The sequence below is a fragment of the Musa acuminata genome, chromosome BXJ2-9 (assembly GCF_036884655.1).
Source record: "Musa acuminata AAA Group cultivar baxijiao chromosome BXJ2-9, Cavendish_Baxijiao_AAA, whole genome shotgun sequence".
Taxonomy (NCBI): domain Eukaryota; kingdom Viridiplantae; phylum Streptophyta; class Magnoliopsida; order Zingiberales; family Musaceae; genus Musa; species Musa acuminata.
This window is the reverse complement of record NC_088346.1, coordinates 2,537,037-2,549,143: the sequence shown is the minus strand read 5'-3', so window position 1 is coordinate 2,549,143 and position 12,107 is coordinate 2,537,037. Positions and strand designations below refer to the sequence as shown.

The following is a 12,107-nucleotide window of genomic DNA, read 5'->3' as shown; positions in this document are numbered from 1 at the left end:
GGGGACCAGCAGTTGAGTGGCCAGGTAAGAATCGGGTCCAGAATCCCAAACCCAACCTTTGTACCACATACCGCCAGCTCAGCCCAGCCCAGCTCAGCCCAAAGAAAGGCTCATATAAGATGCCGGCCGGCTAAGCGTTCGGCATGGCGACGCCGGAAGCCCCGATGAAAACCCTCGACTTCGAGTCGTCTACGGCTTTGTTGCCGTCGTACTTCTCGACGGGGCAACGCCCATACTCCGGCCTTCGCAAATCCCTCTCATCCTCTCTGGTCCGTTCTTGAACTTCTTTTATTAGTGTTTTCTTATATTTACTCCTTTACTTCACTCGAATCAAGTGCTTGAGCGATCACCGGACGGATAACGGAGGGTTATCCTATCCTCTCGAGTCCTTTTCTATTATGCTCGGAATAGTTCTACATGGTTCTCGATGGATGCATTCTTATAACTTCTTGACATCTCAGCATGGTTTATTAGGGTTTGGATTCCTCTAGTTCACTTCCTAATTTTCCGTTTCCTTCGTTCTCTTTTTAGCCATTAACTCGTAAAAAGAGAGCCAAAAACTGTATTGATGCGACCGCTCCTGGCCTTCCCATGTTGTGGCCGTTGTCAGATCCATTGTGCTATTGAGTTCTTTCAGTTGCTCCGAGCATAGATATCAGAATGGGACTGGATCGGGTGGTCGCAATGGAAAAATTGGGAACCAGACCATTGAACTAATTGAGCATATGTAAGTAGAGTGTTTTGCTGTTGGATCAGAAATTAATTGAACTAATGAAACGTATCATTGTTATATATATGCATATGTAAGTTTTCTTTTCTCTAGTTGTGGAATGTAGGGTACTACTAAATTTACCATGAATCAGAAATATACTATACAAAATTCAATTTGGAAATGGTAGACATGAAAACGCCTTGACCGCACATGCATTATGGTCATTTCTTTTGTTTGATCCTGTTCCCTTGTAGGTTGATTGGGTATTTTTCATAATAATAAGGGAGCTTTCTTTATCTAAGTCTTGATAAGGCAACCTGGTGGTGCAGGACAAAATGAGATTGCTTTGTATGTGGAAGATTCCATGATGTTGGGATTCGGAAGAAGTTTTTGGACTATAATCATATGCCATGACTCTGTGCCCAAATTGTGGAAGGCTGACAGCAGTATTGAATGGTATCTTAATAACAAGGGGACGATGAAATGTAAATATGAAGGCAAGAAATGAGTTAAAAACTTCGGCTGGTTTTTGGATATCTAAAGTTTGAGGAGTTCTTTATGTCGAGAAGTTTTGGTAGTCTTTCTTAGGCAAGGACAAGTGCAGCACCTGCTAGGTGATTGCGGAAGCATAGCATGCAGAGATTGGATAGCAGCTTCACAGAGGTAAATGGAAAATGTCTCCAATATAATAAATGCATATACACTTATGTCTCTAATGTAATGCAAGTGTCATAATTAATGTTGCATTTCATGGCAGCCACCCCGTGCATTAATGGTTGGCAAAGTTGATTGTGGTGGATCGGTGGCTTTGATCCTATTATTTGGGTATGAGGTCCTATCTTCTGTGCCATTTGCTCATGCTTCAATTTTAATACAGTTTTTTCCTTTAATTTGCTTGTTCTATTGTTGGTTGTATTGAAGTAAAATTGATCCTCCTGTGCCATTTGCTCATGCTTCAATGTTACTACAGTTCTTTCCTTTAATTTGATTGTTCTATTGTTAGTTGTATTGAAGTAAAATTGATCCTCCTGTGCCATCGAAACTATTTATTTCACTTTTTTGGCTGATAAAACTAATTTGCCAGTCAAACCACCAATTCTAATTTTTTAAGTTGCCGTGCAGTCCTTCTCATATTCATGGAAACTGTGTATTTAATAAATACTAGAGCCTTATATTACATCTGAGCTCAACCACTGATACCAGAGATGTTTTGCCTGTAGTTTTTTTTATTATTATATAGTTCCAAAGAATCTTTTTCTGAAGTTTGGGATGGAAAGGACTTTGCATTTTCTTATTTATTTTTTAACCACCAAACCACCTTTCATTTTTAGCAGCCACAAATATTGGGAACATTTTTATAGTATTCCTGTCATCCAGTTCTTTTTCGTTATAGGTATGGTTCCTAAAAATTCAAATGATCCTAAAACATTCTAAATCTAATGTCAATGCTAAAATGCTGATATTTATGTGAAGCTTTGCATATGAAAATTTGACCCCCTCGTATTCTTTTTCCGAGCATCTACTTATTTCTTTTAGCAGTCTATTTAAGTTTCCAGGTTTTGGAGGACATAATTTTAAGGATTTGATGGGACATGCAAATTATAAGTTTTAGAAATTTTAAATCAGACTTTTGGATCTTTGTAATGGATGGAGGATCTTAAGAAAAAATACCAATCGATTGGATTATATGTAGTATCAGAAACCAAGTAAAAATATTACAATATGAAAGAAAAGCAGGTTAAATGCTTTGTATTTATCTGACAATGGCATGGTAGGTGACATAACTAGTGCTTATCACTATCTGAAAATTGAGAGGTAAATATTTCAAGAGCAATTGCCGGGAAAATATCCTCTTCCTGGGTTTTTCCTGAATGGTGTCTCCCCATCAAAATTCCCAAACAGTGATTCCTTATTTCAAATCTTTCAAAAATGTCCATTCAAAAAGCTGTCATTTTTTCTCGTCCAAATCCAAAAAAAATTTCCGCTTACGGTGTTTTGTAGGTTGATTTTGATCCACAAAATACTATATAGTATTTTAAAAACACTATACAGTATTTTGTAAAACACTAGAGAATTTGAGTAGGAAAATATATAACAACTTTTGGGGGTATTTTTGGGATCTTTTAAATAGGGGGTTGCTGTTGAAAATTCTGATAAGGGAATACCATCCCCCCCAAACAAAAGTAAGAAAGAGAGTATTTTTCGGAACAATCCTTCATATTTCAGAAAAAAAAGAAGGTTAGATGCTTTGTACGAAATTATTCTTAATTGTCTATGTTCATTCTTACCGAAGAATAGTCACTGCCATTGTGTTTATACTGCTAACTGTTGTACAATTCGGTAGTAGTCACTAAATAGAATAATGTATGAGAATGATGACTCGCTCCATATATCTGACCATTTGCTGTAACAATTATTTGGACCATTAGTAATGACAACAAATATTTCAGGTCACCGTTCTTTCATAAGATGCTGAACTTTATTTTGTGATTGAAATATGATGTTCTTTTTTTCTGGATCCGGACAGGTGAGGCAGAAAGGACGGCCGCTAGCGGTTGGAATGCTGCGACGCTGCTGGGGTCCTCTCAGCTCAGCTGCTTGCGAACGAAGGAGGATCTGTGGGGCATCCTCCTTGGCCCAGAAATCAAAACCAACCGAATCCGTATGTCTCTGGTAGATATTTCTTTGCCTCTTCCTTGTGCTTTCTTACCGTTTAAATTACTGTGACGGGCGAGGACGAGGAGATGGGAAGCATGGAACAAGGAGATTAAAAGGGTATAACGTGGCTTAGTTCTTTACCTTTAGGCACGACGCCATTGACCGAGGAGATTAAAATCTCGCTCGAGCGATGTCGACAGGCGTTTGATTTTATTTCCGATTTCTTACCTATCGGTATCGGTTTCTGTGATAGCAACTCGTGCAGGATACTGACATTATCGAGAAGCCTAATGTCAGCCGTCAAATCTGAGTTCTTTAATCGATCATAAACATAGTCAAAACGTCGGGTGGTAGTCTGATGGGCACAAGTGAGGTTTGGCGTCTACGCTCGCAGCCCATATCTTATTTGTCCCTTGCTTTGTAATTTCAAATCTCCATTTGAGCATGCGATTTCACATTCATTCGGCCAAAAAAAGAAGGGAACCTTTTGTAACGCTAGCGTACAAGTTGGCCAACTGGAATTCTGCTGTACCCTTAGTATGTGTTGCAGCCATGACAACCACATGGAAAGTGAACATGATTAAAGGTGTTCGATCTGGATTTAAACAGAAGGTGTCGTGTTTTGAAAAATTACTCTTTGCCTTCATTAGGTTGGTGGTGCACCAGTCTTTGAACCCTTCCAATTGTGCGCCAAGCCATCTTAAATGGTTCTCGGCAATCAACTAATTGGTTTCCGGTTATACATAGGATGGATGTCCAGTTCAGTAGTCCATGGGGTGACCACAGGGACGTGTGGGGGAAGCCTCACACAGGAGTGGTTGTGGATCGGTTCAAATTGGAACTAAATTGGTCTGAAATTGAAATTGAATCAGGTGAAATCGGGTCCAAAATTAAACCGTTGTTTCCTCCCAAGCCGCATTCTTTTACCCCACAGGCAAAGGGCTCGGCACTGTCATAACCAGCGGTGCCACGTGAAGGGGAAGTGGACGCCGCGTGTATTTAGTAACTAGCGAACATGTTTCATTCTCCCTCGGCGAGAGGGCACCGAGGCCGCATGCGGTAAAAGTTACGTCCGGTCACGGTAAACACACTGGTCGTTGATCCCCCCAATCACCATTGCTGATTTATAATTTTAAAGTAAAACATGTATAAGCCAAGACGTGTGCGTATATAAGAGCAGGTGTTCTATAGCGATGCGCCCCGGGGACAAAACATGGCCGTGGCATCTGGCCCAGATTGCATTCTACTAGTGTCGATCTCGTCTCCTCTACTCTCTGTCTTGGTTCTTGTTCCGGTTTCCTCTTTCTCCAATCTCTGAAGCCGAGAGTGAGAGGAAGTTTCCCTTTTAGATCCAGTCCTTCCCGGGGTCCGGCGAGAAGAGGGATATTAGCTGTGCCTGTAAGCTTCGGTGTATCGTGAGCAGGGGGGCGGGAGATGGGACTTCAGGTCGCAGCGACTTGCACGCGGTGGTCGCAGCTGTCGCCCACCAACTCCCTGAATTCCTCCCAGGCCGCTGCCGCAGTCTCGCCTCTCGGCTGCAGCAAGCGGATGGGTGCTGCTGCCGGTGTCTGCGACTGCGTCCTCGCGTCTGCCTTCCTCGGTGCCGGCTCTGGCAAGCTGTTGAGGGCTAGGTCGTCGGAGACTCACAGGGGTCGTGGAAGGCGGAGTCGGCAGCACGCACCACGCCGGCCCTTCAGTGCCAGCCTTGAGCACTTCGCAGCACAGGGTGGCGACGAGGAGGAAGAGGAGAAGTTTCTGCAGAGGCTCGAGGGATTGGCCCTCGAGCTGCAACAGGAGCGGGCGGATGGCAGCGAAGACTCGGTGGCTCATTCCGAGTCATGGAGGAGCGAGGAAGGCGATGCCTCGGGATCCTTTTCGTGCTTTGGCTCCGAGTTTAGCCCGGTAATTTCTCCTGTGCCCTTTTCGTCGACAGAGCTGCTGTGGCTGCCCGTCCTGCCGGAGACGCCGGACTGGCCCGACCAGATTGTGCCGCCCAGCGTGGAGAGGAGCGCAAACAGCGTCGAGCTGCCGCTGTCGCTGCGTATCATAAAGAGGAAGAAGCGTCGGGAGGATGGGTGGTTCCGGGAGACGGGCGAGTCGGCCTGCTGCTCCGTGAAGCGGGCCTTCTCGTCCATGGTGTTCATGATCCGCGAGCTCCAGAGCTACACGCTCCAGATGCGGGACGTGCTTTGCCGCGAGGACCTCCAGGGAATTCTGGCGCGGGTGAAGCGCGAGATGAACTCCTCCTTCGTCTGGCTCTTCCAGCAGATCTTCTCCTGCACCCCGACCCTTATGGTCTCGATCATGCTCCTCCTTGCCAACTTCACCGTCTACTCCATGGGCCACCTCGACGCCTCCGCCATGTCTGCGCCCGATCCGCCGACCCAACAGTCGCTGGTCGAGACGGTCGTGGTGGAGGAGCGTCGCCAAAGTCATCATAACCAATCCTCCATCGTCAAGACGTTCTCCTCCACCGGGCGAACTGCATCCATCGGAGGTAGCGGCGCCGGCGGTGGAGGGAAGGCAAGGCCGGTCGCGGGGGCCACGGGAGACGGGCAGCCCGATGGCGGATCCTCCGCTTACTCGACGATCCTCCCCGACGGGATCTCGACGGCTTCGGGGGCGGTGAACGCCGAGGAGGGGGAACAAAGTGCGACGGAAGATGGCGCGTTGGTGGCGGTGGCAGCAGCAAGGGCGGAGGAGGAGGCGAGGGTTTGGAAAGGGATACGTGAGGAAGTGGCAAGTATACAGTCGAGCACGAGGGACGAGGCGCTCATGGACCCGGAGACGGTGCGGCGGTTGGTCTCGCCCGTGGCAGTGGAACTGGAGCCGGACGACTACTCGGGCTACCTGCGGACGGAGATCATGTACCAACACGCCCTGTCGCAGGACCCGGAGAACGCGCTTCTACTCGCCAACTTCGCTCAGTTCCTCCATGTCGTCCACCACGATCACGACAGGTAACCTGGATTGCTGCCCCCCCGCAAGCTGTTTGTCGAATTGTCTCACAGAGATGCCGAACCCTCGCCATGTGTGCTGGAGGTGAGAGGAATAAGACTGGCTTGGGCATGTGACAGGGCGGAGTACTACTTCAAGAGGGCGGCAGGGTTGAAGCCGGCGGACGCAGAGGCATTGGGTCGGTATGCGAGCTTCCTGTGGCTGGCGAGGAAGGACCTGGAGGCAGCGGAGGAGACCTACTTGGAAGCCATCGCCGCGGACCCCGGCAACACCGTCCACGCAGCGAACTACGCCCACTTCCTGTGGAGCACGGGCGGCGAGGACACCTGCTATCCCCTTGACGACGGCAACAACGATGCATGGTAGCAGCAGGAGATCAACACGATCTCTGCTTCCACAAACAATGGTACCGCCGTAGAAGCCCAAGAAAGTCTGTGCGGCTCAACTATTCCTGCTAAGACGAAACCCAAATCAAAGGCCGATCTATTTCTGGTCTGGTCGAGTCGTCTTTGCGAGGCTGGGATGGAGACCGGGTCAACAATCGGATCGACCAAACCAGGTTTACTTGGTTCCACTTTACAGCAGCCCAGCCCAGTCGGCTAAATAATGAACCCAAATCAAAGGCTCAAGTAAAATTGCATCCCAGTCGCAATGATTACAGTAGTAAAGCATCTCAATGAGTGTACAAAAACAAGAGAGAGAGAGAGAGAGAGAGAGAGAGAGAGAGAGAGATGCTTCTAATTTCCAATAATCGAAACTAAAGCGTATGGCACTGATTCATTCAAGTGATTTTAGTTCTAGTTTTCAAGAATATGATATCATTCGGAATCCAATTCCTATGTGTATGTATGTATGTATGTATCTCTAATATCTGATCATGCCAAAGCCACGTGGTAGTGGTTTGTTACCGAAATCTTCGAGTCAATTATCTTACACTTTAGACTGAGATATGACTCGAAATCGATTTGAAGTGGGGAGGGTTTGTACCACGAACGACTCGAGACGACAATTGCATGTCCGGCATCTTATTCGATCGTCCTTTTTCTTTCCCATCTTTGTCGAAAGTGACATCAATCAACCCTACCGAGTTATGAGCAGTGCGCTTTGATTAGGGAGCAGATTTCAAGCACTGCACGCGTGCAGCAGCTCCTCCTGTGCGCGATGCCTCAGCCTCTCTCCTTCCATCGTCGGCAAGAGTATTTTGAGGAGCTCTGCTCGATCATGGCCGGCAGTTGGAGAGCCTCATTCAAAAGATGGTAGATTAGAGGCACTGAAAGGGTTTAGTCCTCCTGTGCTCTCATCTCTCCGTGGGTGGCCCAACCGACGACGCCACCCCCGACACCAACGTATGAAGAGCAAACGGTTAAGATGAAGAATCTCCCACAGTGGTTTCGCTGTTCCAAGGCTTCGGTGGGTGGACAAGACAAAGATTTCATTACTCCGCATCCCATCACCCTCACCCTTAATCCATGTCCAGATATCTTCCAGTGTATTCTAACGGTAGCATACGATCGACAGCCATTGAAGGGCGAGGAGCAGCGCTAAGACCACCAGAGGCATATGGTCTATCACTGAAGGAGACGGGATGGGTGGAACACTTGCATGGTTGTCGCCCATTAAGTTGGGCAGGAGGAAGATGACCTCTCCGGGCTTCCTTTTCCCGATGGGACACACCACCATGTGCGGATCGATCTCGCCTTATCGACATCTCTGAGGCGGACAAGAGGGAGACAGGGAGGGGGTGTGAAGGTGGAGCAGGCAAGAAGAGGTGGCCGTGATGTATCTGCCTATCGATGCCTTCCGCATTCCTTTCTCTCCCAGCATCATAATGGCGAGGCTTGAACGTCTGTGCACCCAACAAACGATGCCATGCAGCCTGCAACCAAGCTCATAACCTGCTGCCTGCATGAATGCATGGCTGCTCCTCTCTCTCTCTCTCTCTTGTGGCCTTCAAAGACTGACGGCACACGTGAGTGGGGAGCAGTGAGAGTCATCCAAGTGCGCCTCCCCCTCATCTTTGCACTTCCCGTCTTCTTGCTTCTCGACCTTTTCACACATGTGCTGCCTCTGACTGCCATGCACATAAAGAGAGACCCAGTTGTAAACATGGGTCATTACCCTACAAAGCCGCCTTCTCCTCCTTCGATCATGTGGTCCTTCCAAGGCACAAATGGAGCCACTGACAGTAAGTCCCAAGAAATGTGATGGAGCGGACGAGAACTACATGCGCTTGCAGGTAAGACTCAGCACCGAGGGATGGTGGAGAGGCATGGGAGGAATGGAGAGTGCAGGAGATTGGTCCTCCCTCTGTAACTTGCCCATCCCACCTACTCGCTCGATGATGACCCCTATGCGACTCCCATACGAATCTTATTGTCATCTCCAATAAGTATTTTCGAACAAATAATTGCCACTTCTTTCTTTATATGTTTTCGTTGTTTGTGGACCACAAATAGAGGATGTTTGACCCAAAAGGCCATTCAAGAGGAAAAGCAAACTTAATGAGGAAAGCAACACAGGTTTTTCTCTTCTAGCTTATAGCTTCCTGAGGTCCAAAAACTATTCACAAGCATATGGATGGATGGATGGATGGATGGATGGATACTGATGACAGGAATTTGTTGGCTGAATCGGATCTGTGTAATCTTTTTGGTGGATCCAAATGATCACAATCCTTGAAATTATTGAGATTTATGATAAGCTATTTGCTTTTTGAGACCAACAAAAAGCAAAGATCGGAGGCATTTATGAAGGTGTGAAGCGATGGACCCATCCAGCTAAGACTTTCCTGCACTCTCTGCCATCATATACCTTCTGCTGCTGCTGCGGCTACTCTTACATCCCTCGTCTCAGTTTACGTGCTCCCCCTTTTAACTCCCCAGCAGCGATTCTTGTGAAGAGAGCACGGTGAGCGGCAGCACCAACGACCGGGAGGAGGACTTGCAAGTACGTTTCGGCTAAAAGGCTGCCACCAGCACTCGATCCCTCCTCGTTGCTCGAGCTCCGAGCAGCGTATGTTTACTGCGGCTTCGGCCCTGTCTTCGGCGCGGATGAGCGCTTCGCAGTCTCTCACACACACAAAGATGTAGAGGAGGTGCAATAAAGGAAGGCAGGTCGGATCAGTGCTGAGAACGAGAAGCGCAGAGGAAAGGAAGGTGAGGAATCCAATCCGTGTCTCACTCGCCTCCTCTCCTACTGTCGTCGGTGCCGTCTTTATTGTTCCTCTCTGTGATCCAGATCTTACGTCGTGTACCGTGATTCGTCCAGCTTCGTCGCCGCTGCTGTCGGGAGGAAGAGGAGGCGGGCCGGGAAAGGGAATCTCGGGGCGACGCTCGGAGACCGAGGAGAAGATGGTGCCGCAGAAGCAAGCGGAGGAAGCTGCCATCGTGGCCAGCGGCATTACTACCCTCAACAACGAGACGGAGCACGGAGATGGCGACGGCGGGGGGGGCGGCAAGGAAGACGACGGAGAGGAGGAGTCCATACTCAGCATGAAGAGCCTCCTCTGGCACGGCGGCTCCGCCTGGGACGCCTGGTTCAGCTGCGCCTCCAATCAAGTACTCCACGCCGATCGATTTGATATCTATCCATCGAGATCCTATCGTGTTCTTCTTGCTAGTCTCCGCTAATCGATGGAGTTGTCATCGTCGTGTGGGATACCGGTGGCGATGTTGCAGGTGGCGCAGGTGCTGTTGACGCTGCCGTACTCGTTCTCGCAGTTGGGGATGCTGTCGGGGCTGATCCTGCAGCTGTTCTACGGCTTCCTCGGCAGCTGGACGGCGTACCTCATCAGCGTACTCTACGTCGAGTACCGCACCCGAAAGGAGAAGGAGAAGGTCATCTTCAAGAATCACGTTATCCAGGTCAGCTCCCCCATCTCTTCTTCCTCGGTGCCCACTCTCGATCTTGATTTGCTTTCCACCTTTAGAAGAAAAAGGTTCCTTCTTATCCCCATCTACACCCAACTTCCCAAAGATTCCATGTGACCTCCCTCGCCCGTTTCATCTGTGACAGTGGTTCGAGGTGTTGGATGGGCTGCTGGGGCCGTACTGGAAAGCCGCCGGCCTCGCCTTCAATTGCACCTTCCTCCTCTTCGGCTCCGTCATCCAGCTCATCGCCTGTGCCAGGTACTTCTTCCTTCCTCTCTCTCTCTCTCTCCATCCCTCTCGTTCGTTCTGTGATCTGATCCGGTGGCGGAGCAGCAACATATACTACATCAACGACCGGCTGGATAAGAGGACATGGACATACATATTTGGCGCCTGCTGCTCGACGACAGTGTTCATACCCTCCTTCCATAACTACAGGATATGGTCGTTCCTCGGCCTCGGCATGACCACGTACACCGCCTGGTACCTCACCATCGCCGCCGTCGTCCATGGCCAGGTTAAGTAGATGGCTCGATCAGCTTGGTAGAATCTAGTTGGTCTGTTGGTTCATCGTCCATGAGGAGGAATGACGACGACGAGGTGCCTTTTTGGATGGATGATGCAGGCGGAAGAGGTAACCCACTCGGGTCCAACGAAGCTGGTGTTGTACTTCACGGGCGCCACCAACATACTCTACACGTTCGGTGGCCACGCCGTCACCGTGTGAGTGTTCACTTCGACTTTTCCGTAGGCTCCGGTCCCGGTCTCCATCTCGATCGCAGTAAAGAACTACTCTGTTTTCCGTCGTCTTCCTTGTGCAGGGAGATCATGCATGCCATGTGGAAGCCGCAGAAGTTCAAGAACATCTACCTGCTGGCTACGGTGTACGTGTTCACGCTGACGCTGCCGTCGGCGGCCGCCATGTACTGGGCCTTCGGGGATCAGCTCCTCACCCACTCCAACGCCTTCTCGCTGCTGCCCAAGTCGGGGTGGAGGGAGGCGGCGGTGATCCTCATGTTGATCCACCAGTTCATCACCTTCGGCTTCGCCTGCACCCCGCTCTACTTCGTGTGGGAGAAGGTGATCGGGATGCACGACACCAAAAGCATCTGCCTCCGCGCCCTCGTTCGTCTCCCGGTGGTCGTCCCCATCTGGTTCCTGGCCATCATCTTCCCCTTCTTCGGCCCCATCAACTCCGCGGTCGGGGCGCTCCTCGTCAGCTTCACCGTCTACATCATCCCCGCCATGGCTCACATGCTCACCTACCGAACGCCATCCGCGCGGCAGGTAAGCTCGCTATTACACCCCCCCTTTAGTTTGGATTTGATTGATGAACTATTATACAATGTATCCCACCCCACGAAACGGCTGTAGCTGCAGCTCCTAACAGAGATGGTGTAGTGCGGGAGACTCGTGTCGTCCGACGACCGTAGAGAGTTCCCATTCTCATCTTTGCTGTTGTTGCAGAATGCTGCAGAGAAGCCTCCCTTCTTCCTGCCCAGCTGGACGGCGATGTACGCGGTGAACGCCTTCGTGGTGGGGTGGGTGCTGGTGGTCGGCTTCGGGCTCGGCGGATGGGCGAGCATGACCAACTTCGTGAGGCAGGTGGACACCTTCGGCCTCTTCGCCAAGTGCTACCAGTGCCCCAAGCCGCTGCCACCGTCCGCCCCTGCTCCTCAAACGCTGCAGAAGCAGCAGCAGCAGCATCATCACTGATCCAGCTGCTGCCCTCCCTACCAAGTCCTTCATACATCAAATTTCCTACTCAAATGTTCGGGTTTGTGATGTCTCTCTATTCACCTGTAATGTACTAAGGGGAGAAAAAGAAAGGAATGCTCTCCATTTGTGTTGAATGCTTTGCTATGGGTTTCTGCCCTAGAAACCTATATATCCTTTTCAATGCCGTGGAC

General features: G+C 49.6%; 2 protein-coding genes across 4 annotated transcripts; both read left to right on the top strand.

The window, feature by feature from the left end:
* Nucleotides 1-129: 129 nt before the first annotated feature.
* Nucleotides 130-7,161, top strand: LOC135622441 (uncharacterized). 2 transcript variants are annotated; one of them, XM_065124309.1, is made up of 6 exons: nucleotides 130-269; nucleotides 1,042-1,209; nucleotides 1,291-1,375; nucleotides 1,470-1,537; nucleotides 3,240-6,330; nucleotides 6,448-7,161. In XM_065124309.1, exons 5-6 carry the CDS (start codon nucleotides 4,805-4,807, stop codon nucleotides 6,692-6,694), a joined length of 1,773 nt encoding a protein of 590 aa, XP_064980381.1. In that variant the 5' UTR covers nucleotides 130-269; nucleotides 1,042-1,209; nucleotides 1,291-1,375; nucleotides 1,470-1,537; nucleotides 3,240-4,804; the 3' UTR covers nucleotides 6,695-7,161. The 2 variants fall into 2 exon arrangements, with proteins under 2 accessions (XP_064980381.1, XP_064980380.1); XM_065124308.1 differs by adding an exon at nucleotides 532-727 and having other exon boundaries at nucleotides 135-269; nucleotides 1,042-1,375.
* A 1,764-nt stretch (nucleotides 7,162-8,925) lies between these two features.
* Nucleotides 8,926-12,097, top strand: LOC103996879 (auxin transporter-like protein 4). 2 transcript variants are annotated; one of them, XM_009417932.3, is made up of 8 exons: nucleotides 8,926-9,483; nucleotides 9,596-9,885; nucleotides 10,006-10,191; nucleotides 10,343-10,455; nucleotides 10,531-10,714; nucleotides 10,823-10,920; nucleotides 11,019-11,484; nucleotides 11,665-12,097. In XM_009417932.3, the coding sequence occupies exons 2-8, from the start codon at nucleotides 9,679-9,681 to the stop codon at nucleotides 11,911-11,913; spliced, it is 1,503 nt and encodes a 500-aa protein (XP_009416207.2). In that variant the 5' UTR covers nucleotides 8,926-9,483; nucleotides 9,596-9,678; the 3' UTR covers nucleotides 11,914-12,097. The 2 variants fall into 2 exon arrangements, with proteins under 2 accessions (XP_009416207.2, XP_009416206.2); XM_009417931.3 differs by having other exon boundaries at nucleotides 9,566-9,885.
* Nucleotides 12,098-12,107: the final 10 nt, after the last annotated feature.